At 36.7% G+C, this 25,045-nt stretch overlaps 1 protein-coding gene and 1 long non-coding RNA gene across 3 annotated transcripts; one reads left to right on the plus strand and one right to left on the minus strand.

Annotated features, from left to right (window-relative positions):
• The first annotated feature begins 2,376 nt into the window (after positions 1-2,376).
• On the plus strand, positions 2,377-5,060 carry LOC110920800 (transcription factor SRM1). 2 transcript variants are annotated; one of them, XM_022164997.2, is made up of 4 exons: positions 2,377-2,769; positions 3,099-3,585; positions 3,671-4,124; positions 4,761-5,060. In XM_022164997.2, exons 2-3 carry the CDS (start codon positions 3,221-3,223, stop codon positions 4,113-4,115), a joined length of 810 nt encoding a protein of 269 aa, XP_022020689.1. In that variant the 5' UTR covers positions 2,377-2,769; positions 3,099-3,220; the 3' UTR covers positions 4,116-4,124; positions 4,761-5,060. The 2 variants fall into 2 exon arrangements, with proteins under 2 accessions (XP_022020689.1, XP_022020690.1); XM_022164998.2 differs by having other exon boundaries at positions 3,671-3,912.
• A 3,022-nt stretch (positions 5,061-8,082) lies between these two features.
• On the minus strand, positions 8,083-10,465 carry LOC110926167. Its single transcript, XR_002585018.2, has 3 exons — positions 10,339-10,465; positions 9,581-9,668; positions 8,083-8,122 (listed from the first exon to the last, which is right to left on the minus strand). It is a non-coding gene; the product is annotated as an uncharacterized LOC110926167 (long non-coding RNA).
• Positions 10,466-25,045: the final 14,580 nt, after the last annotated feature.

Here is a 25,045-nt window from a genome sequence, read left to right on the forward strand (position 1 = left end):
ACCCTTATTTTAAATAGGTAACCACTCCCTTCACCCTTATTTTAAAAACATTTAAATAATGCGCAATCTATTAAACAAATATGTATAAATATATATTTTTATAGAATTGTATGTTTTCATCCGCTAAACAATTACTTTAAAACCAAAAAAGTAACTCTTAACCATGTTGAGGATTGAGTTTGGAAATGACTTATTAACTTATTAGCTTTTTAAAAAATACAATAAGTCATTTTCAAATGTCAGAATTTGAGGCTTTTTTAATTGACTTATTCGCTCCAATAAGTTAATAAGTCATTTCCAAAATCAATCCCAAACACCTAAACTTTTTTTTCACGTTTGTTTTAACTCACTGTTGTATCTATTAACATATAAGCACATTTCTAAAAAGAGTAAAGTGCAATTTGTCTCCCTGAGGTTTGGTCCAAATTTCCCAATCCCTCCCTCTCTTTCCGTTTTTGCCCTTTGTGTAACACCTCGATAATTATGGGTCGAATCCTAGCATGATACGTGTCTAGAAACCTTCCATATAATTCACAATGTTGAAAGGAAGGGTTAAAAATTATAAAAAATATTATAAATTTAAAGTTGAGGGGCTAAAACTGCCTTAAAGGCAAAATTATGATCTGCTGAAGGTCCTTACAGACCGTATCAGCATATACTTGCGGTCCGCAAGGGTGATTTGAAAACAATGTACGCCTGAGGTCCCTTACGGACCGTAAGGCATACCCCTTACGGTCCGCAAAGGGTCCCCGGACAACAAAACTTGAGTTGGCAGCAACCTTCATCAAATTTTGACACCTACCTTCAAACATATCGAACCAAAACCCTACTTTATTTCTATTTTAATGTAAACTCTTAGGGATTTTGCTAAAACAGTTATCGATTACGGTTTCCTCCTAATTTCGAGACAAAATTCCTAAAAGTAGGGGAGACTATCACATCCGCCAAAAATCGGATCTTAGAAAAAAAACTGTTTTGAAAATCGGATCCGAACCATTTGTGAACCGATTCGAATCGTTATAAATAAAATATATTATATTTGACTCTACTCCGATTAATTCTTTAACTGGAAATGGCTTCCAAAGTTGGTAACAGACCAATACTTGATGTTTGACTTTGGTTATTGACTTTTCACTTTCTGTTGACAAATAGAGTTTCCGAGTGTTTAGAAAGTGTGTGACTGGTGGCCGGAGTAACGGTGATGAAGCGTTTAGGTTTTAGGGCTTTAGAGAGAGAGAGGGCTTTTTAGAGAAGGACTAGAGTGAAAGTGATGGTGTTTATGTCTGTGTGTGTTTATTTACAAATATAAGCATAAATTGCATTTTTCGTCTTTTATACCAGTACAATTACTAAGTTACCCTCATGTGCAAGTCACATGACTGGATTTAACTAAAAATTTTAACTAGGTTGGAGTCAAAGGACCAAAGATGTAATGAGTTTGTCAAATAAAAGGCTGTGACTGTAATTATTGAAGTTAAAGACTATCCATTGCAATTCGATACAAACATAAAAGACGAAAAGTGTAATTTACCCTAAAAAAGCCAAGTCAGATGCCACACCAACTGACACGTCATCGAAAAGCTAAATTAGATGTCACGCCAGTAGGGGTGTTCAAAAAACTCGTGGCTCGCAGCTCGCTCGAAACTCGTTTGAAAAAAACTCGAAGAAAGCTCGGCTCGAAATTGGCTCGGTTGTAAACGAGCCAGCTCGGCTCGGCTCGCCGGCTCGGTTTATAAACGAGCCGAGCTCGAGCTTGGCCAGGCTCGGCTCATGAGCTGGCTCGATAAGGTTTACATTCTTCATTTTTTTTGTCCCACATCGCTTAGAAAACAAAAACTTAGGGAGTATCTCCCTTATAAAAGAAGGTAAAGATAATAGAGAAAGTGAATTAACTATTTTTACTTGCATATTTAGCCATATAGTTAAATTAAATGACAATTATGGCCCTTAGGCTATGAAGAAATTCATTTTAAGCGCTTTTAAAGTAATAAATTTTGCGGTTCTTTGTTAGTCGAGCTAGATCGAGCCGAGCCGAGCTAGCTCGAATTCTAATCGAGCCGAGCTCGAGCCTCAAATCTCAGCTCGATTTGAAATTCGAGCTCGAGCCGAGCCAGCTCAAATCGAGTTCGAGCCGAGCTCGAGCTGGGTCTAGCTCGGCTCGACTCGGCTCGTTTACAGCCCTACACGCCAGCAGCCATGTCATAAAAAAATGTCACGCTAGATCTTATGTCTCCACACAAGTGTACATCAGAAAAAAAAAAAAATTAACTGAGTAACGTTCAATTAAGTTTGGGAATGATATTAAAAAATAAGTTAGAAAGTCAAAAGTGGTGTTCTGTAAATTAAAAATTGAGAATACCATCGACAAATCGATGAAAGTTTGGGATTATTTAAATCTACTATCCCAATTTGTATCTATTGAGTTGATTAGTAGTATTGTAGAAAGTAATCAAAGTTATGGTATTCAAGCATTCCACGAACACCAACTATATTCGATAGTGAGTTCAAACCCAAATCAATCATGGAAGCTGACGGAATCTTGTCTTGTTTCCACAATATTAGCAACGATCCAGTCAACCCGTCGTATATTCATTTCCTCCACAACAATGGCAAACACCAGACCATAACTTCACTTCACTTCACTTGTATCTATGTAGGGGCCCCTTTCTCTCTCTCATCATCAATCATCTCCCTTACCGACACTAATTTCAACCAATTCTAGGGTTTATTTCATTCATACATCAATTTCCTGTTCGATTAACCTCTACGGTATGTTGTTCTTCTTCCTATTCTATTACTAGCTATTTGATGGAACAGTTTAATCATCACTTTTGACCTAATTTCAAGTTCGTTAATGATTAATCCACAAGTTCTGGAGATTTGTTTGTTTGAATATGATATTTTATATTATGTAGTAACATGATGAAGTTCAAAACCCTAGATTACGAGTGATGTGAACTTACCAATGGTGTAGTTGCACTATTTATTGTTGTAATTATATCTTTTTATTAAAGTCATGTGTTTCTCATATTTGGACCGACTATTATTTGCTTTTTTATGATATTTACTCCAAGTGTCATCAATGTTTTTGTTGTCAGGAGTAAATCACCATAAAGCTTCTTTAAGATGATCATCTTTTTGCATAGTATTTGAAGTGGATATTGAAATAGTTCAGCATCCGGATTTCTTTTTTTGGTACGGATTCTGCGAGTGTTAGGTGATGGCAGATGAAGTAGTCGGAGACTCGAAATGGACTAGAGGGCAGGATAGGGCGTTTGAGGATGCGCTGGTTGCGTATTATAAAGAGGATTCTGAGGATTGTTGGGAGAAGATTGCGACCGATGTTGCAGGGAAGTCGGTGGAAGAAGTTAAACATCATTATGAGTTGTTAGTTGATGACCTGGACCGTATTGAGTCGGGGATCGTACCTTTGCCTAGTTATAGTACGTCTTCTGATGACTCAGCAAGCCATGGAGGTGATGATGGAACTAGTAAAAAAGGTGGTGAATCTGTTCATGGAGGTAAGTCGTCAAAAGCAGATCAAGAACGGCGGAAAGGTGTTGCTTGGTCAGAAGATGAACATAGGTTAGTTTATTAATTATATTTTATAAAACTCTGTTTTGTGGCATGGGTTATTATTGTTTGTTAATTTTTTAAATAATTAAAACAGGTTATTCCTTCTCGGTTTGGAAAAATACGGTAAAGGCGATTGGCGAAGTATATCCAGGAACTTTGTTGTGACAAGAACGCCAACTCAAGTTGCAAGTCACGCTCAGAAGTATTTCATTCGTTTAAATTCAATGAACAGAGACAGAAGGCGATCAAGCATTCACGACATAACAAGTGTCAACAACGGTGACACATCAGCACCTCAAGCTGCAATCACGGGTCAAACAAGCACTTCTCCTGCAGGTAATTCAGGCAACCAAAATCTTCAAGTCAGCTTCGTTGGAGGAACAACCGTAGGGCAACCAGTAGGACTACCACTAGTTTCAGCAGTAGGTACACCTGTAATTCTTCCACCACCAGCACACATTGCATATGGTATCAGAGCACCAGGCCAAGTGGTCCCCGGTGCCCCGATGAACATGGGTCCCACATCATCCCGTAGGTGAACTTGCAAGGTTAGGAAGACAACACAGGCGTACTGTTCTTTTAAATTTTTTTCTTGGTCATGACTAAATCAGGGATAATAATAATAACTGGTTATATATTGTGGTCATGGAGAATAGAATCTGATCACAACATTCTCGTCGGTTTTCTTTATAATTTTTAATAATAATTTCCGTACTTGTAGACTTCTTCCATTTGTAGTTCGGTGTAGCAAACATTTTGGGGATTTGGTCGTATTATTAGAGACATAGGCTCCAGGGCGTTTCTGCATAGTGGATGTTAAATTAGAAACTATATTCACTGTATATTGAGTAAAGTACACGGATGGTCCCTGTGGTTTACCAAAATTTTGGATTTGGTCTCTAGCTTTCCAAAAGTACAGTCCCTGTGGTTTGCACTTTGTAACGCATTTAGTCCCCAATCAACAAATCTAAAGGTTAAAACATGTCCAAGTTAGGGACTAAGTGTGTTACAAAGTGCAAACCACGGGGACCATCCATGTACTTTTGGAAAAGGTTGGGGACTAAATGCGTTACAAAGTGCAAACCACAGGGACCACCAAATCCAAAATTTTCGTAAACCACAGTGACCATCCGTGTAGTTATGATGCTCTAAATGAATGTGCCTGAAATGTGAAATTTGTGCAGGATAATCCCTAGTGGATGATGCAAAACGTTGCTGCTTTTACATTGTTCTAAAAGCGCGCTTGTGCACATTTGAAGCTGGAATCCTGTGAACCCGCGTGCAGATGAGTGTATGCACTGGTGTGTGATTCTGTAAACAGTTTATGCATGTACTATGACTGAGATCGATAATTGTTCTCACTTGTACAAAGCATTATGCTGACATCATATGTTTATTTACATGAAATTAGGATCTAATTAAGTCTATTTAGGTCCATAATGTTGTTTCCACTTGCATTAAAATAATTTTCTGTGTTTTCTCTCTTTACGTAACCAGGTCCTCCATTGCTAGTCTAAATTTGGCAAATTTGAATGGTGTTTTTTGGATCCTAAATCTAACATAACTGGTGAATCTGTATATTACTTGATGTTTAGATTGCTCAACGATTAGTTCGAGTGGTAAATTCTGTATCTTGACCCACTCTAGTAGGCATAATGTTTGAAGTCACAGGAAGTTAAGGTAAATGACTAAACTTGGCGAATTTGAATGATGTTTTTTTGGATCCTGAATCTGAGTTAAGTGGTGCATCCTCAAAATTTTACTAAGCTAGTAAATTATATTGATTAAACATTTGCCCACAACCTAATTTCGGTTGCTTTAATCTGGTCCTGAGAAAAATATAAATCAAGATGATTGACATCCGAACTTATAATATGATAACAAGAAAACTTAAACAAGAGGTGGTGGTAAGTAAATGGGTTTTAACTCATGTGAAATCTTGGAAATCATAATACAAGAAGAAACCCTAAACAAGATTTTGGTTTATTCGTATATAGATTTCAAAACAACAAAAAATAGATATAAAAAATAAACAAAAAAAAATATAGAAAATGATTGGGAGAGAAGAAGGGACGATGGTGGAGTGACAAGGCACAACGATGGTCACGGCAATAATAACTTGAGTTAGGGATGATAAAAGAACCTGAAATTGATAGAAAAACTCGAAACATTGGGATATATAACATGACAGTTATCTAGGTATGAGATTGACTTTAAAACTTTTTCACACGTTTGGAAAGAGTAGTACTAGGCGAAACTTGTGCGATTGCCTGAACCCGTTTACCCAAACCAGATCTGAATAAATTAATGTATTTTATAGTCTTAAAAATATAATTAATAATATATTAAACTTGTTAGAAATTTAAATTTCTAAATTATACAATGAATATAAGTGTAGTTAGATATTCTATATTTAAGTTAGTTTTTTTTATGTGAGTTTAAGATTGGATCTCAAGAAATGGACATCACAATGGATAACGTTTTTTTACCACATTATACCATAAACGGATATACCTAATGCCTATGAACATGATTGATAATAGTAATGGGTTCCCGGCGTGTATGAGACCAAATATGAGACGCGATTTTACAATTGATATGAAAACACGATTGTCAATTCCTGTCTCATATTAGCCCCATGACCATCTCTATCTTGAGTATTCGACAACAACAAGGATAGTGACGAGGTTGTGTAGTGGTAGACGAGAGCAAGTGAGGGGTTTATTACATGTTTATATACTTTTTATCAGTGTTGTAAGAACTGTTAGGCGCTAGTCGGGCAGTGAGGTACTAACTAGCGATTAATCAGGATTAATAGGGATTAGGGATTAATCGGAATTTGTCGGATTGAGATTTTTCTATATAGTTTTTTTTAAAGTAGAAACGTTTTAACCTCTCATTGACCCATTTTTATAAGTAATTGGAAGGAATTTATAAGGTTTGGTCGAAATTTGACCGACGTTTGGCCAAAATTTCGCTAGAATAGGACCGCCTAGCAATTAACCGGCCATTAATCGGTGAACCTCCAATTAGTGATTAATCGGTGACTAATCGGAGACTAGTCAGGATTTTTACAACCATGCTTTTTATTGTTATTGCCCCGCTTGCGGTGTGCACATATAATGTATATATGTGTGGATGCTCAGGGGGCAAAAATGAAATTGCACTAACTTTAACATTATTTACTACTATCGTGAATATAACGTTAAAAACGAGGAACGGTTAATCATGCATCATGTGGTGGTGTTGATAGCCGAAAGACATGGGGGTACATGCACCAATCAGTCTGTCCCGATTGCTGATTGATATATGCCTTAGGTCCAAGACTTGATACAAAACTACTATCAAGCAGGGGATCTCACTAAAAGCTGCCTTTTTTTTTTCCTACGGGGTAGATGTAAGGCTGTCTGTATCTTACTCTTATCAGATTCTACCTTAACTTTGCTAATGGTGAGATTTACTGAGTATGATGATTATGATACTTTTTATTGTTATTAAACAGGGAACACCAAAAGCTTTTATTTTCATATAAACAAAAATAAATCATAATTTTATTTTGGGAAAATGGCTTGTAATAATCACACCTAGATGTCATTGGCCATTGGCAGTCCCACCTTTAAATATTCCCCATGCCAGTCCAATCTTTCACCTATTTTTTCCTTCACCGGTCCCCCGTTAAAAAAATTTAACGGAGTTAGGTTTTTTTCAGAATTACAAACAGATGTTTTAGGGTTTTTGATTAGAACGACGATACGAGTCGATTGACGTAAAACTTATTTGGAAATGATACTCCAAACGACTTGATTTTTGTTAATTGGAAGTTTAAACACCCGAATTGAAGCACTGTTTTCTTCATTTGGAGCACCGTTTCGAAGTAAGCTTTACATAAATCGACTCGTATTTTCGTTCTGATAAAAAAGCCCTAAAACATCTGTTTGTAATTCGGAAAAAAATTAACTCCGTTAAGTTTTTTTACGAGGGACCGGTGGAGGAAAAATAGGTGAAATGTTGGACTCACAGAGGGAATATTCAAAGGTGAGACTGCCAATGACCAATGACATCTAGGTGAGATTATTACAGGCGAATTCCCCTTTTATTTTTACCAATTGAATCGATAATAGACACTATTTTAAATATAGAATTCGAAAGGAGATATATTATAAAGCTCTTTAAATATAAAAGTGCATCACTATTATAAATTACTAGGTTAGTTCCCCGTGTATTACACGGGTTGAACAATTTAAACTATATAATAAATATATTTCTTGTAAATGCAAAACAAAGACGAAGATATTTATTGTAACACCCGTTCTTATAAATCAAGGTTTAACGTATATTTTGCGAAAATAATCATGTAATTTAAGATTACATATATACATCGGAAATACGGGTTTGTTAAAAAAACTTTTACAATTTAAGTGATAAACATAATGTGATTTAATCCGCCGTTTAGAATAACGACAAAACAACGTTGCGGAAGCTTTGTTTAATGTTTGTTCGGTTCTTGCTCGATGCTCGATCTTCATCCGGGACTCTCGACATTCACCTGTGATCAAAACCAACTTAAAGGTCAGTTTTGATAATTAATTAACTAATACAACGGGGAAATTAGGAAAATCCAACATGGATATCTTAAACCCAAAACAAAGCTCATTTCTGACCTCCACCGTAACTTACGGTGGCACCGTAAGTTACGGTGGCCTCTGTGTTTCAATTATTCAACCGTACAACAGTAGGCATTTACCGTAACCAAATTATGTCCACCGTTACTTACGGAGGCACCGTAAGTTACGGTGGCACCGTAAGTTACGGTGGCCCCTGCATTCCATCTTTCTATTTTGCCGTTTTTGACACGAAAACTTTCGTGTCTTTCAATCTGCTCGTCCGTTTAACCTACCGTTTCTTCCTACGTGTTTGCAATTTGATTCTCCATCATATGGAGTTAAAATCTAACATCCGGTTTAACAAAATTTCAGACTTTTAAGTCTTTGGCTTATTACCCTTTTTGCCAACTTTTGACCCGTTCGTGATTTCATCATCAAACTTGTGTATTTGACCTTTATATCTCATATACTTCTTCAACTTAATGTTATCTACCATACTAGATTATAATCCCCGGTTTATTACACAAATTAAACCCGTTTTCATTTGTATGCTTATTTTGACCCGTTAAGGGTATTTATGCACTAAGGTCCCATAACATCCCTTTTATACTTATCTTAAGGATTTAATCTACCAAATCACTTATTTCCAACAACCTTTAAAGGTCGTTTGCCCGGTTTACCCAACAAGGGCATTTTAGTCAACTTTAGCCCCTCATTTACGACGAAGGGCATTTGCTACTTAATTGACCCCAAAAATGTATGTTTAACCACAATCGTATTTATACGTACCTGGCTCGAGTCAACCGAGTGACCCGTTTCAACACCTTGCTTCTATTACCGGTATTCTATGGCGACGCAATTATCCCAATTACTGTTCGCTCCTGTAACACATGACTTGACCACCACATTAGTTGATTTTGTCAAATGACGTTATTCCCACCATTTGACCCGTTCGGTCTATATCACCCAACATTTTCATATGTAACAAAACATGGTTTTTAATTACCAATCACACATCCGAACCATTTCGGGTTTTCTCACTAGATCCCTTTCTTTCTAAAGTAAATTTCCTATATTTTTAACCCATTCGGCTTATGCTATGGGTGTCCTTTGAAACTTATTTTACTTTAGTCAATACTTGACTAAATTTCCATTTTTACCCATTTTCCATTACTAGTTACGCTATAAGGTAACTTTAAGAAAACTCTTAAACTACTAACCAATTCATGACTAGTTTACCATTTTGCCTCTTTCACCAATAATCATGGTTTAAAACGTTTCTATTCGTTCCAACCCAATTCGTTTCGTGTTGGAACCCATACTTCGAACCAAATCCTTTGTTGTATTTATCGCCTATAAAATAAACACGTATACTACAAGTAGGTGTAAGTTTTACTTACCTTGCATCCGAAACATGCTTTTACTTCTTATTCGCTTCGTTTGACCCGCTTCCTTTCCAAGCCTCCACCTAGCTTGTCACGCGTCAAACTATCATCATAATTCGTAAGACGGTTAGTTTAGTCATTATCACATACGACTATTCCACCTTACAAACTCTATGTCGGAACTACTATCCGACTTCAATATTGGTTTATTTGACTTTCGATAGTCAACTAACTTCAATCATATTACACGCACAATAAGTTCAATCAACATCACGTTTAGAACCCATATTATTTCGTATTACACGTAGTTAGTCGAGTTAGCCAATTACGCGTTTCTTTCATAATTTCATTATGTCAACATTCATTCAGGCATTTTAACAAACACCTAATGTGCATAATATTACTTATTTACTAACTAATTCATAACTAGTTATCTTTACCAAGATTTACACCACAATTCAAACCTCTATGTTTAGTGTTCATGAACTACACATCCTATTTTCAGAAATCAGTTTCTAAGCACCAATTTACACTAGATTAGCATCCTACATCCTAGTGTTTATCATTTTCTCATAAAACCCATGAATCACCTTCAATGTGTTCATGAAATTTTTCAGAATTTAGCCATGATTTCACATGTTTTTGTCTAGGTTTTACTCCTAGACACCATATCAACCCTATTCTACCCAAATAGCTAACATGCAACATAAATTTTCAGATTTCCCAATTTCATGAGAAATTCAAACAGATAATTAACACCAAATTTTACATACCTTGTAACCCCCTTGTGATGAGGATCACGAATCTATGTTCAGATTTTGATTTGGGACAAGAATTGACCTTCAATCTGGTTGTTTTTGTGAATGTTTAGGGTTTAGATGGAGCCTGGGGGTCACCCCTGATGTTGGTCGATTTCCACAAAACACAGACAATTGTGTTTTGTGTTTTATTTTGTTATTTCTATACAATAGTTTTCATTTAGACACATATGGTCCCTCATTTTCGCTCTTAATTCTTTTGAACTCCTAACTACTCATAAGTGACTAACTAACTTAGTTAGTGTCATTCCTAGTTAGTTTAGTAGGTTCGGGAAGTCGTAACCCGTTTACTTTAAGTCCCATGAAATCGGGCCTTTTATCTATCCTATTTTCTTGAAAGCTCTTATTCGCTATAAATAAATATTAGGATTATTCACTTAAATTCCTAATATTTGTCGGTTTACTTTTACGATTTAACGGTACTTTCCCCATCTTTAGTTATTAACTGGGTTTAATTACCAAACCCGATTTCGGGGTGTTACAAGTCTACCCCCTTAAAGAGGTTTCGTCCTCGAAACCTTTTATGATATAACTCATTGAGTTTAAACTCAATGTATTTTGAGCCGAGAAATCCTTTAAACATTACTTATACTCTTAACCAATTGTTAGTATTACCAGAAAAGTATGGTAACATCTTTTTGGCTATTATTTGTCTACGTATCTCTTACGACATAGTGCAATTCGAAATAACGTAATCTCGTTATTTCCACTAGTTTAGTTACTTAGCGCTATTCATCACTTTCATATACTATCGAATTCTTTATGGATCCGTTACTTTGACCCATTTAAAGGTCTTTAGTGAGATCATTCACTTTTAACATCAACTTCTTTTGTTTTCAAATTCATTTATTCGGTTCAGTTATACCGAATCCACCGCTTACAAACAACCAAAATTACTTTAATGACCTTAACCGGTCTCACTAACTAGACTTGTTAGTCCAGTTACTTTTACCGTTCGTTTAGTGATAATCTGATTCCATTTCACATTGCATTTCTTGACCGTGATCGTGTCACGTCATGTTTAATTTATATCAACCTTTTATTTTCGAAAATACCACTTTTCGACCCATAATTTATTCTTTTCCGTTCTCATTTCACGCGGGGAATCATAGCTAGTTCCCTTGCTTTACACTATTGACCCGTAGGTTCTTTCACTTAGCCTCATAGGCTATTTCTTTAAATTTTCCACCTTTTTAAGGTGAGACATTAACAACTCGTTTCCTTCTCTTTATGACTCGAGGGTCTTGTAGGTCCCGTAGACCTTAACACTGTGTTTAATCCCGTAGGTTATGATGATCCCGTAGATCATCTTTTATTCTTGTCTATATTCAAATGTATTTATATACATATATAGCTTCAAAGCATCTCTTATTATGTTTGGAATCGTTTATTTTCGCTCTTGAACTTCAATTGACCTTGACCTTAGTCTAAGGCTTCATTTGTCCATTTCCGGACTAATCCTCCGACTCTATGACTTCTGACGTTATTTACGCCTCAGTTTGTTCTACACTTACCGTCTCCCGGTTCATACTTATACTTGTATACAACCCATTACCCGGGTTCTTTTATCTTAACGTTCTTAACGCCCATAACCCTTTACATAGGTTAGTTAACATCTCACACTTTTACTTATTCAACCCGCGCCTACTTACATTAGCAAGCATCATCATTTATTTAATTCGCTTAACTTGTTCATGTGAAATTTCATCACTGGCGAACGTCAAATTTCGTTCTTTGTTCAACCCGTTCGACTTTTAACTAGTCGAACGTAATTTTCATCAAAATTTATGGTTGCGAAAATTCTTGTCATCTTTTTAGTCATGACTCATATTCCGAGTCTTTTGACTTTCTATTTTGCGTTCCTGTTTCTCATTCTACGCATGTGTTTAAATCCTTACCCACCACCCGGGTGTTTTACCGAAGTCGTTATTATTGCAACCCTTACGGTATGCATTATGACTTCGTTTCGCTTTTATATTCCTACTTCGTTCTCAAATTTGGTGTTTTACAAAATCGGCCCGTTAAAAGTCTTATTTGCATTCTTCGGGTTCGAGTGTAAGTACACTACCTCCCAAAGCATATCTTGATCATTTTACATGTTTATATCCTTCGGGTTCGAGTGTAAGTACACCCCCTCCCAATACATGTCTACATCACTTTACATGTTTGCATTTTCCGGGTTCGAGTGTAAGTACACCCCCTCCCAATACATGTCTACATCACTTTACATGTTTGCATTTTCCGGGTTCGAGTGTAAGTACACCCCCTCCCAATACATGTCTACATCATTTACATGTTTGCATTTTCCGGATTCGAGTGTAAGTACACCCCCTCCCAATATGTATTCTGATTTTCTTACGTGTTTCTTTGTCCCTTCACTCGGGCTCATTATCTTAATGTAATACGCTTCCGTCACTCGGCTGTGCGTTTACATTGTGATCAAATATTTTGCTTATCTGATTCATTTGGGTACTTTTTTTTTTATTTGTCCCACTCACCCCATCCTTACTACATCGGGTGTGAATGTGTCCGCTATAAGAAGTTCATGGTATCATATGCCACTACTTACTTGGCCAGAGTAAGCGATTAACACATGACACGCATGACCTTTTTATAGTTTTCACATCACGCCCTATGTAAGTAATACCTCTGTTTATTTATCTTGGAAACAATATCCTGGATAGGTATTCTATTCAGGTTTGCCCAAGTTTTCAATCTACATCTGAAACTATCAGTTTCTACTTATTGATTGCATGTTTATATTCATGCAATAATTTAAACGTGCACCTGGTAAATGCTTGCCCTAACGGGCTTTCTTTGCCATTAGCCTTGTGCGCGACCATCACGCGATTTGGGTCCTTGATGAGCATGCTCTTCTTGTCATATCTCGGACCGTTCTATCATCATATCCACAATTCGTTCGACTCTCGTCGTCTTCAAACACGAGTGTCCTTCAATTAAAATATTCACAAAAGTTAGTAACATCAACCTCTAAAAATCGCACGTATTATAATACAAGGCTTTTCAACTATACGCATCAACGCGCGTATTTTCGTCAACTATATCAATCATTTAATTTGGGGTAACGTGTATTACATGATAACCCTATGTGTTGTCTACAACACTTTAATACGCTAGACCTTTAGCATACTTGCACTTACCGGATTTGCGATCAAGCCTCGAACCGAACACTATTCTTTGTCAAGAGCATAAGGTATAAGTCCAAGCATGGTTCCTCCCCACCATACTCGAATCTCTTAAACCAAGGCTCTGATACCAACTTGTAACACCCGTTCTTATAAATCAAGGTTTAACGTATATTTTGTGAAAATAATCATGTAATTTAAGATTACATATACATCGGAAATACGGGTTTGTTAAAAAAACTTTTACAATTTAAGTGATAAACATAATGTGATTTAATCCGCCGTTTAGAATAATGACAAAACAACGTTGCGGAAGCTTTGTTTAATGTGTGTTCGGTTCTTGCTCGATGCTCGATCCTCATCCGGGACTCTCGACATTCACCTGTGATCAAAACCAACTTAAAGGTCAGTTTTGATAATTAATTAACTATTACAACGAGGAAATTAGGAAAATCCAATATGGATATCTTAAACCCAAAACAAAGCTCATTTCTGACCTCCACCGTAACTTACGGTGGCACCGTAAGTTATAGTGGCCTCTGTGTTTCAATTATTCAACCGTACAACAGTAGGCATTTACCGTAACCAAATTATGTCCACCGTAACTTACGGTGGCACCGTAAGTTACGGTGGCCCCTGCATTCCATCTTTCTATTTTGCCGTTTTTGACACGAAAACTTTCGTGTCTTTCAATCTGCTCGTCCGTTTAACCTACCGTTTCTTCCTACGTGTTTGCAATTTGATTCTCCATCATATGGAGTTAAAATCTAACATCCGGTTTAACAAAATTTCAGACTTTTAAGTCTTTGGCTTATTACCCTTTTTGCCAACTTTTGACCCGTTCGTGATTTCATCATCAAACTTGTGTATTTGACCTTTATATCTCATATACTTCTTCAACTTAATGTTATCTACCATACTAGATTATAATCCCCGGTTTATTACACAAATTAAACCCGTTTTCGTTTGTATGCTTATTTTGACCCGTTAAGGGTATTTATGCACTAAGGTCCCATAACATCCCTTTTATACTTATCTTAAGGATTTAATCTACCAAATCACTTATTTCCAACAACCTTTAAAGGTCGTTTGCCCGGTTTACCCAACAAGGGCATTTTAGTCAACTTTAGCCCCTCATTTACGACGAAGGGCATTTGCTACTTAATTGACCCCAAAAATGTATGTTTAACCACAATCGTATTTATACGTACCTGGCTCGAGTCAACCGAGTGACCCGTTTCAACACCTTGCTTCTATTACCGATATTCTATGGCGACGCAATTATCCCAATTACTATTCGCTCCTGTAACACATGACTTGACCACCACATTAGTTGATTTTGTCAAATGACGTTATTCCCACCATTTGACCCGTTCGGTCTATATCACCCAACATTTTCGTATGTAACAAAAACATGGTTTTTAATTACCAATCACACATCCGAACCATTTCGGGTTTTCTCACTAGATCCCTTTCTTTCTAAAGTAAATTTCCTATATTTTTAACCCATTCGGCTTATGCTTTGGGTGTCCTTTGAAACTTATTTTACTTTAGTAAATACTTGACTAAATTTCCATTTTTACCCATTTTCCATTACTAGTTACGCTATAAGGTAACTTTAAGAAAACTCTTAAACTATTAATCAATTCATGACTAGTTTACCATTTTGCCTCTTTCACCAATAATCATGGTTTAAAACGTTTCTATTCGTTCCAACCCAATTCGTTTCGTGTTGGAACCCATAATTCGAACCAAATCCTTTGTTGTATTTATCGCCTATAAAATAAACACGTATACTACAAGTAGGTGTAAGTTTTACTTACCTTGCATCCGAAACATGCTTTTACTTCTTATTCGCTTCGTTTGACCCGCTTCCTTTCCAAGCCTCCACCTAGCTTGTCACGCGTCAAACTATCATCGTAATTCATAAGATGGTTAGTTTAGTCATTATCACATACGACTATTCCACCTTACAAACTCTATGTCGGAACTACTATCCGACTTCAATATTGGTTTATTTGACTTTCGATAGTCAACTAACTTCAATCATATTACACGCACAATAAGTTCAATCAACATCACATTTAGAACCCATATTATTTCGTATTACACGTAGTTAGTCGAGTTAGCCAATTACGCGTTTCTTTCATAATTTCATTATGTCAACATTCATTCGGGCATTTTAACAAATACCTAATGTGCATAATTGTAACACCTCGAAATTTTGTGTCCAATAATGTGTTAACACGTGTCATGAGTTTACACGTGGCATTAAATAATAAATAAAGGACTAAAGTTGACAAACCTTGAAAGTAGGTAAATTCGAGGGTTAAAAATGTCAACAAAGGGTAAATATAATGTACATTAACCCTACATGGTGCTCACACCTTCAAACGAATAAATCATGGAACATACGAAGCTAAATGTGAGAGATTACAAACTACAGGGGCTAAATGTGTCAACATGTTTAAATTATACCTCTGAATGACCTTTTGACAAACCCGAAGCTTTTTAACGGTTAATCATGCTCACTAGAATACACAGTTTAAATTTCGTAAAGTTTCGTTAACGTATGAGAAAGTTATGATCGAATTCGTGTGCGAAGGGTTAAAGCGTAAACGTTGAATGTTAGGACTTTTCGGGTAACAACGAAGTTAACCGGGGACCTAACAAAGTGGGTATATGTTTTAAAGCCTTTATAGATCAATTATAAGGGTTCATAATGCAAGAAACAAGTGCCTAATCGAATTTTGAAGAGCCAAGGATCAAGTCGCAAAATCTAAAAATATTGATTTTGTGCAGAAGGGGCCTAGCGGCTAGCGTGACGCGACGGGGGCCTAGCGTCACGCGAGGGGTGCCCAGCTTCGAAATTTTTGGGTTTTGCCTGCTGAAGTGCAATCTGATCAATCTTATCCGATTTTCCACATTTCTCTTGACCCCTAGGCACCCCCTAAGCTCTAGTAACAAGTGTTGATCAGTTGTGGAGAGTTGTAGACCCAAGTGTCAACTTCTTATGGTAGAAATTTCACTATAAAAGGAGTATGAACTTGCAAACATTCTCACACCAATTCCTTCAGCATTCTGATCATTTCTGGAGCTCCAACCTGCTTCCAAGTGATCCCTAATCAAGCTTAGGACTTCAGTAAGTGTTCTAATCCTTTCTAAATTGAGTTTAGCTTAGTTATTTAGCTAAAAGTCAAACCGTCGTAATTACGGTTTGACTTCCAAATTTTATTGGATACGTCGCCAAGCGAAGAAGCCGTAATAGGAGTTCTCCACACCCGGAGCCCTGAGATGCTGAGCTTCGTACCGCGGCTAGAATGAAACGAGCATCCAAGGAAAAAGCATTCAGAGATAGAATGAAGAAGAAACTCCTTTTTGTTGAAGATCGTTTCCTTAATAGTCCTTATAAGGACATAATTATCTTACAGTCCCTCCGAGGACATATTATTCCTTTCAAGTCCCGCTTAGGGCAACTCTGTATTTTTATTTTCATATAATGGATTATATAATGGATTGACTAAATTTAAAATTTTCATCCTAAACATGAAAAATGAAATAAATGAAAAATAACATTTCTTTTATAAGATCTACCATTATAATAAAATGGCAAAATCTAAAAAGGGCAAGACCTAACCTCGTGTCATATTAAGACCCGGCCAAGATGGCAGTTCCTCAAATTAGATTCAGATCCTTATTAACATTTCTTTTATAAGATCTACCATTATAATAAAATGGCAAAATCTGAAAAGGACAAGACCTAGCCACGTGTCATTTTAAGACCGGACCAAGATGGTAGTTCCATAATTAGATTCAGATCCATATTAACACCTCAATTTAAAATTGTTCTGCGATAATTATAAATTAAGAATCTTAAGTGTGAAACCTAGCCTTCGGGTCAATTATAAGACCGGGCCAAGATGGTAAGACCTGTTAAAAAGATTCAAATCATTAATTAAGAATCTTAAGTGTGAAACCTAGCCTTCGGGTCAATTATAAGACCGGGCCAAGATGGTAAGACCTGTTAAAAAGATTCAAATCATTAACTAAGAATCTTAAGAGTGAAACCTAGCCTTCGGGTCAATTATAAGACCGGGCCAAGATGGTAAGACCTGTTTAAAAGATTCAAATCTCTGTTAACATCTTAAAACATGTTAACACTCCTGGCAGATGTGATTCATTTAAAATCACACACGTTATTATATAAAGATCTTTTTAAAAGATTCCTAACCCAGTTTAATGATCTCTGAATCCTGGGTTTACATCATCAATTAAGATGATCATATTTTAACCATACGTGGTAACATAATGCCTACGGGCCCTGCTCATTTCCATATGAGCCAAAAGACAGTGGCAGCGATGACTCCCTGTCAGATAAAGGTAATGAACTAGGTTCAAACCTCAAATGCTTTGATTCTCTGAAATCATAGCTTAAAAATTATAATTGTCCTTGTGACTAGGCCTATTGTGCCAATATACTTTCATGCTTTGATTCTCTAAAATCATAAGCTTATAATTTATAAATGTCCATGTGACCAGGCCTTAGATGCCACTAATAAAACTGTTAATGTTTTATAATTAGGATAAATTATAATAGAAGTCCTAAATAAATGTTAGCAATAAATTAACCGAATATGGCCTCTGTTTACCATGGTTAATGAATTACCCTAAGGGGCAATTCCATAATAAACATCCCTTAGAAGGGAAGTACCTACGGGCTATAGATAATGTCCTCTGAGACTAAAGACAGAGGTAGCCTACAACTCCCTGTCAAGAAAAGGTAATGAACTTTGATTCAAACCTTAATGCCTCGATTCTCCGAAATCATGGCTTATAAATTAAACTTGTCTACGCGACTAGGCCATTTGTGCTATTATTAACTTATAAATTAGGATTTATGATAAAAATCCCGAATAAAATAAATATCCTTCCTTCCCTGCCAGTATGCAGTTTAAAAGGGAATCTTAAAGGTGAAACCTAGCCTATGCGGCCAAGATGGTGAAACCTACGCAAGGGATTTAGATCCTTGTTAACACTTAAGAACGTATTAGCACTCTTGACAAATGTGATTAGAGAAAATCACAACAGTCATCCTTATATTGGATTCTTTCAATTCCCTTATCTAACCTAGTGATTTAGGAATCATGACTTATATCATCTAATAGGATGAACCTATTATAAACATCCATTAGTGACGTTTCGCCTATGGGCCATATTATATTGTCCATGTGTGACAAAGACATGGTGATCTTTACGATTCCCTGTCCCAGGTAGTGAGCTATGCTCAAGCCTAATAGTCTATATGATCAATGCAATCATGACAAAGATCGTCAATATGATGATTAAAGATTTTAACATCCTTAATGAGGTTTTGCCTAAGGGCTATATTATATTGTCCAATTGAGACAAGGCAATTGTAATCTTTTGTGATTCTTAGCCCAAGGGGGTGAGCTATACTCAAATCCCATAGTCTATACTATCATTTCGATCCTGACTAGTATCATCAGTATGATGATCATAATATTAACATCCCTCGTGATAAAATGCCTACGGGCTATACCTTATTCTAGTGTCCGTAAGACAAAGATAGTAGTGATCCTTATGATCCCCTGTTCAAAATGGTGTGATTATACCCAAACCTAATAGTCAATATGATCGATGTGATCATGACTAATATCATTAGATACGATGGTTATATATAAACATCCATTAGTGATGTTTATTGGCTTACTTTTCTGCCAAATGAATCGTCTTTCAAGACGATGACAGTTGTGGTCTATGACTCCCTGTCCAAAGGTGAAGAACCACGTTCAAACCTTGAAGCCCTAATCTAATAAGGTTGCGGCTAATCAATTAAGGTCCTTGATGATAGACCATCGAGTTATGTTTTAAAGTCATTCATGACAAGCCTATGTGCTATAATTTGTCATTCGTGACAAGCTAACATATTAAATGTTAACATTCCTGGTGACATGCCTTTGTGCCAGATTTGATAAATGTCCTTATGACAAGGCCGTTTGTGCCATATCTAAATGACCTTTGCGACAAGGCCTTCGTGCCGTATAATCATTTATGTCCTTCATGACTGGGCTTTATGCCATATCTTTCTACGTCCATCGAGACAGGCTTTTATGCCATATATGTATATATATAATAAAAGTCTTGTAAGACTAGCCTTTGAGCTATTTATAATCGTCCTTGTGACAAGGACAGTTGTGACATTATTGTCCCCTGTTAAGCAGGTATTGGACTTGCTCCAAACCTTAAATGCCATTGATAGTCCTTTTATGACCTAAGCTAAATGTAATAGATATACATTCAGATAGCATTCATTAAGAATGTTCAGAACAGAATAGCCCATACGGTTTATTAATGTCGTGGCTAATCTAAGGCAGGTCATCAGAATGATGACTAATAATTGTTAAACCTTGGTGATTGGTACCAAGTTTCGAGTATGGAAAATTCGGATGAGGTAGACGACAGTCGCAATACTATTAATACGACGAAAGTTAATAAAACTACAAACATAAACCTCAATATTAATGGAGTTAATCTCCAGGCTGTGGTTGACGCAGCAGTTGGAAGGACCATAGAAAGATCATGAAACAATCCAAAGAGCCGAATGCTCCTCGCTCTGAATTTCATTCAAAACCATGTTCAATTGCTCATGAGAAGAGTTTTGTTCACACTTCGTATATGAAGGATGAACCAAAGGAGGAAGATAACTCCCAGAAATCTAAGAAAGAGAGCAAGTACAGGCTTAATAAAAAGCAACGAAAGTTCAGTAAGAGCCTTTATGTAAGAATTGCTATAAAAGACACTAGGAACAGTGTCGCTTTGAACAAAGACCAAAGCAGTGTGACATCTGCTAAGGAAACTGGTCATCATTCCCATGAAAGTAGGGACATAAAGACTGCAGTCTATTCCGGCTGTGGTGAGCAAGGCCGCATCAGAACTAGATTCCATAAAGCTGTCAAAGAAGGTACAGCTAAGCCTGGAAAGGCTAAAGGAAGAAATGCCTAAACTCATCTGATGAATGCCCAGAGGCAGTTCACGATGTCATCAAGTACATCCCTTATCATTTACCAGTGATAATTTATGCTAAGTGTCCTGATTTAATTCAGGAAATACTAAATCTTCATAAACCATAAGCTTAGCAAACTTTTATATTATCCGCAAGGTATAATTTACCAAGGAAACCATAGTAACCGATTCTTCTAGTATCGGCAAGGAATCCTTCCAAAAAAAAAACCTAAGAGTACCCTTTCTTCGCATAGAGTACGACAACATATGTTATTTTAACTATTTTCTCATTGTTTTTTTTTTCTATCGCCTGCGAATGCCAAACTATGTTTGATAAAAGTACCATATGAGGATTGGCGTATCCTAGTGTGTCCCATAGATTACTTCCATGCCTGATCAGTATAGAGGTTTAATACATGGAACCCCTAAGATATCCCAATGGTCACATTGTACTAAAGACGACGAGTAGTATTCAAAGAAGATATCCAGAATGGAATTGTTCAAGTAAATATTCCCGATTAAGGAATTCATGGACTTATAACATAAATGTGTCACTTATTTGACACGAGCAATGGTGGATGAACTAGAGCCTGAGATATGGAAAAATCTCTGTAACCTCCTTACATCTTGATTATCTTCTCATAAGTTTTCCCTGCTTACCTCCTGGAAGGCAGGTATAATTAAGATTAGCATCCCGCTGTGGGCTGGAGTATTGTGAAAACTCCATATTGATTATGGAAAAATCGAAACCTTGATTAAGTAGGTTTTAAGACATAGGCTCATATAGCCTGACTCAATCTTCTGAGGGTTTTATATTATTAAATAAGAAAGACGGTTCATATTGCTTATATATTAATTGCCGCAACCCTAATTAGGCAACGATTAAGAATTTCCATCAGCTACCCAGGATCTAAAGGCAAATTATTGGTGGATAAGCTTGAAAAAGTTTGTAGACATCTATGTAGCTAAATGCTTGACATGTGCGCAAGTCAAAGCCGAGCATAAAAAGCCGTCAGGCTTGCTACAACAGCCTGAACTTCCTACGTGGAAGTGGGAAATGGTAACCATGGATCTTATCACCAAGTTACCTAAGACAAGGAAAGGAAATGATACAATATGGGTTATAGTCGATAGACTGACTAAGTCAGCACATTTCTTACCCATCAAGGAGACTTATAGCTCCGATATGTTAGCCCAGTTATATGTTGATAAGATTGTAGCCTTGCATGGCATACCTGTGGCTATTATCTCTGATCGAGATACTAGATACACGTCACAATTTTTGGAAGAGTTTCCAACAATCTTTGGGTACACGGTTGAATTTTAGTACGGCTTATCATCCTCAGACTGACGGACAGAGTGAGCGTACTATTCAAACGTTGGAAGACATGCTACGAGCATGTGCGATCGATTTGGGTGGTAGTTGGGATAAGAACCTACCGTTAATCGAATTCTCCTACAACAATAGCTACCATACCAGCATTAAGGCTGCGCCTTTTGAGGCATTATACGGTAGAAAGTGTAGATCGCCCGTGTGTTGGGCGGAAGTTGGAGATGTCCAATTATCAAGACCAGAGATAGTCTTTGAGACGATGGACAAGATTGTCCAGATTCGTGACCGTCTCAAAGCTGCCCGCGATAGGCAGAAGAGTTACGCAGATCCAAAGCGTAAGGATTTTCACTTCGAAGTAGGTGACAAAGTCCTGCTTGAAGTGTCACCATGGAAGGGAGTGATGCGATTTGGCAAGAAAGGCAATCTAAGCCCGATATACATAGGACCTTTCGAGGTTATCGAACGTGTCGGATCAGTTGCCTATAAGTTAAACTTACCTGAAGAGCTCAATGGAATTCACAATGTGTTCCACATCTGCAATCTGAAAAAGTGCTTCGCTGACGAATCACTGGTAATACCCCATACAGATGTGCATATAGATGAGAGCTTAAAATTTGTGGAAAAACCTTTGTCGATTGAAGATCGACAGGTAAAGAAGCTTCGGAGGAAGCAAGTACCTATTGTTAAGGTCAAATGGGATGCCCGTAGAAGTCCCGAATTCACGTAGGAGGTTGAATCCACGATGAAAGAAAAATAACCTTATTTGTTTCAGTAAATCTCGGGTCGAGATTTATTTTAAGGGGGTGAGGATGTAACACCTCAAAATTTTGTGTCCAATAATGTGTTAACACGTGTCATGAGTTTACACGTGGCATTAAATAATAAATAAAGGACTAAAGTTGACAAACCTTGAAAGTAGGTAAATTCGAGGGTTAAAAATGTCAACAAAGGGTAAATATAATGTACATTAACCCTACATGGTGCTCACACCTTCAAACGAATAAATCATGGATCATACGAAGCTAAATGTGAGAGATTACAAACTACAGGGGCTAAATGTGTCAACATGTTTAAATTATACCTCTGAATGACCTTTTGACAAACCCGAAGCTTTGTAACGGTTAATCATGCTCACTAGAATACACGGTTTAAATTTCGTAAAGTTTCGTTAACGTATGAGAAAGTTATGATCGAATTCGTGTGCGAAGGGTTAAAGCGTAAACGTTGAATGTTAGGACTTTTCGGGTAACAACGAAGTTAACCGGGGACCTAACAAAGTGGGTATATGTTTTAAAGCCTTTATAGATCAATTATAAGGGTTCATAATGCAAGAAACAAGTGCCTAATCGAATTTTGAAGAGCCAAGGATCAAGTCGCAAAATCTAAAAATATTGATTTTGTGCAGAAGGGGCCTAGCGGCTAGCGTGACGCGACGGGGGCCTAGCGTCACGCGAGGGGTGCCCAGCTTCGAAATTTTTGGGTTTTGCCTGCTGAAGTGCAATCTGATCAATCTTATCCGATTTTCCACATTTCTCTTGACCCCTAGACACCCCCTAAGCTCTAGTAACAAGTGTTGATCAGTTGTGGAGAGTTGTAGACCCAAGTGTCAACTTCTTATGGTAGAAATTTCACTATAAAAGGAGTATGAACTTGCAAACATTCTCACACCAATTCCTTCAGCATTCTGATCATTTCTGGAGCTCCAACCTGCTTCCAAGTGATCCCTAATCAAGCTTAGGACTTCAGTAAGTGTTCTAATCCTTTCTAAATTGAGTTTAGCTTAGTTATGTAGCTAAAAGTCAAACCGTCGTAATTACGGTTTGACTTCGAGATTAGTCAACAATGGCTCAGTCATATCTCGAATTAAAAGTAGTTATAAGTTGGTATTTATGTGGGTAATAAAACCTCAAAAGGGTTTCCCCTGATCATCACTCTAACCAGGTCAAAAGTCGGGTCAAACCTTTACTTAAAAAGTCAACAGGAAGTCTAAAATGCCATTTATGCATAATTAACATTGTAGATCATATACAACCTGTTGGATCATTGTTATAACTTAGTAATAAGTGTAAGAGCATGTCTAAACATGTTCAACCCGACAATTTCCTGTTTAGACCCGGTTCGGAACCGAAAGTCACATAGTTTGACTTTCACTTTGACTTTCAGTTCTGACCCGTTTAGGCATGTTTTAGAAATGCCTCAGAGCTTTAATTGGATTAGGTTACATGTTAGAACAACCCTCTGTGATTATACACCTTGGTTCATTAGTTATCCAATTAATATGCATGTTTCCGTTAATTGCTCATATGTTGACCGTTATGCCCTTATTACCTTAAAACGTGATTTTTGGAAATGTAAAAGAGTAGAAACTTAAATTAATGATATATAAACTCGTATGCAAAGTTTGACATCAGTTTGAATTGTAGATTAAGAGTTATGCTCATTATCGCTAAATGAATGCTTTATGTTAATAAAATGGCGTAATTAGCATATAGCCTACTTAAACATACTTTTTGATATCAAATCTTTTACCCACTGATGTAATATATTATTTTGGGATTTTTAAAGATTTTTAATTAATTTTAGGCTGAGCATAACTCATACTCGTAGGCTTAATTCGGTAAATGTCGGTTTTACCCTTACGGGCCATAAAATGAGTTTTACGTATCTAAACGAGTCCAAACCTTTTGCTACTGATCACATATGATAAATAAATTATTTTAAGTCTTCTGGAAATATAAAAATATCAGATTTAAGTATCGAACCCGGAAATGGCCTTTAATCGCCTTAATTAGCGTTTTTAACGCATAGTATGTTTTAAAATCATATTGGACATACCCGGGTTGATACCTACTGATATAAGAGGCAAATTATTATATTTTAACAGTAAGAAAAGGTTGATAAACTCGGACTTCAATTTTGAGCTTTTCCGGCTTATGTGAAATTACCAAAATACCCCTACGGGGCATAGTTGGTTAAAAATGATAAATTTCACATACATGCTTTAACCTACTGATATAACTTAGCAAATTGAGTATATTTTCTGATTACATCAGACCTGTAACTTAGGTGAATACTTAAACTCTTTTATAACCTTTTAAATGACTAAACTACCCCTACGGGGCATAGTTTGTGTTTAAATACGTTTCGGGCATAATGAATG

This window comes from Helianthus annuus, chromosome 17 (assembly GCF_002127325.2).
Source record: "Helianthus annuus cultivar XRQ/B chromosome 17, HanXRQr2.0-SUNRISE, whole genome shotgun sequence".
NCBI classification, from domain to species: Eukaryota; Viridiplantae; Streptophyta; class Magnoliopsida; order Asterales; family Asteraceae; genus Helianthus; species Helianthus annuus.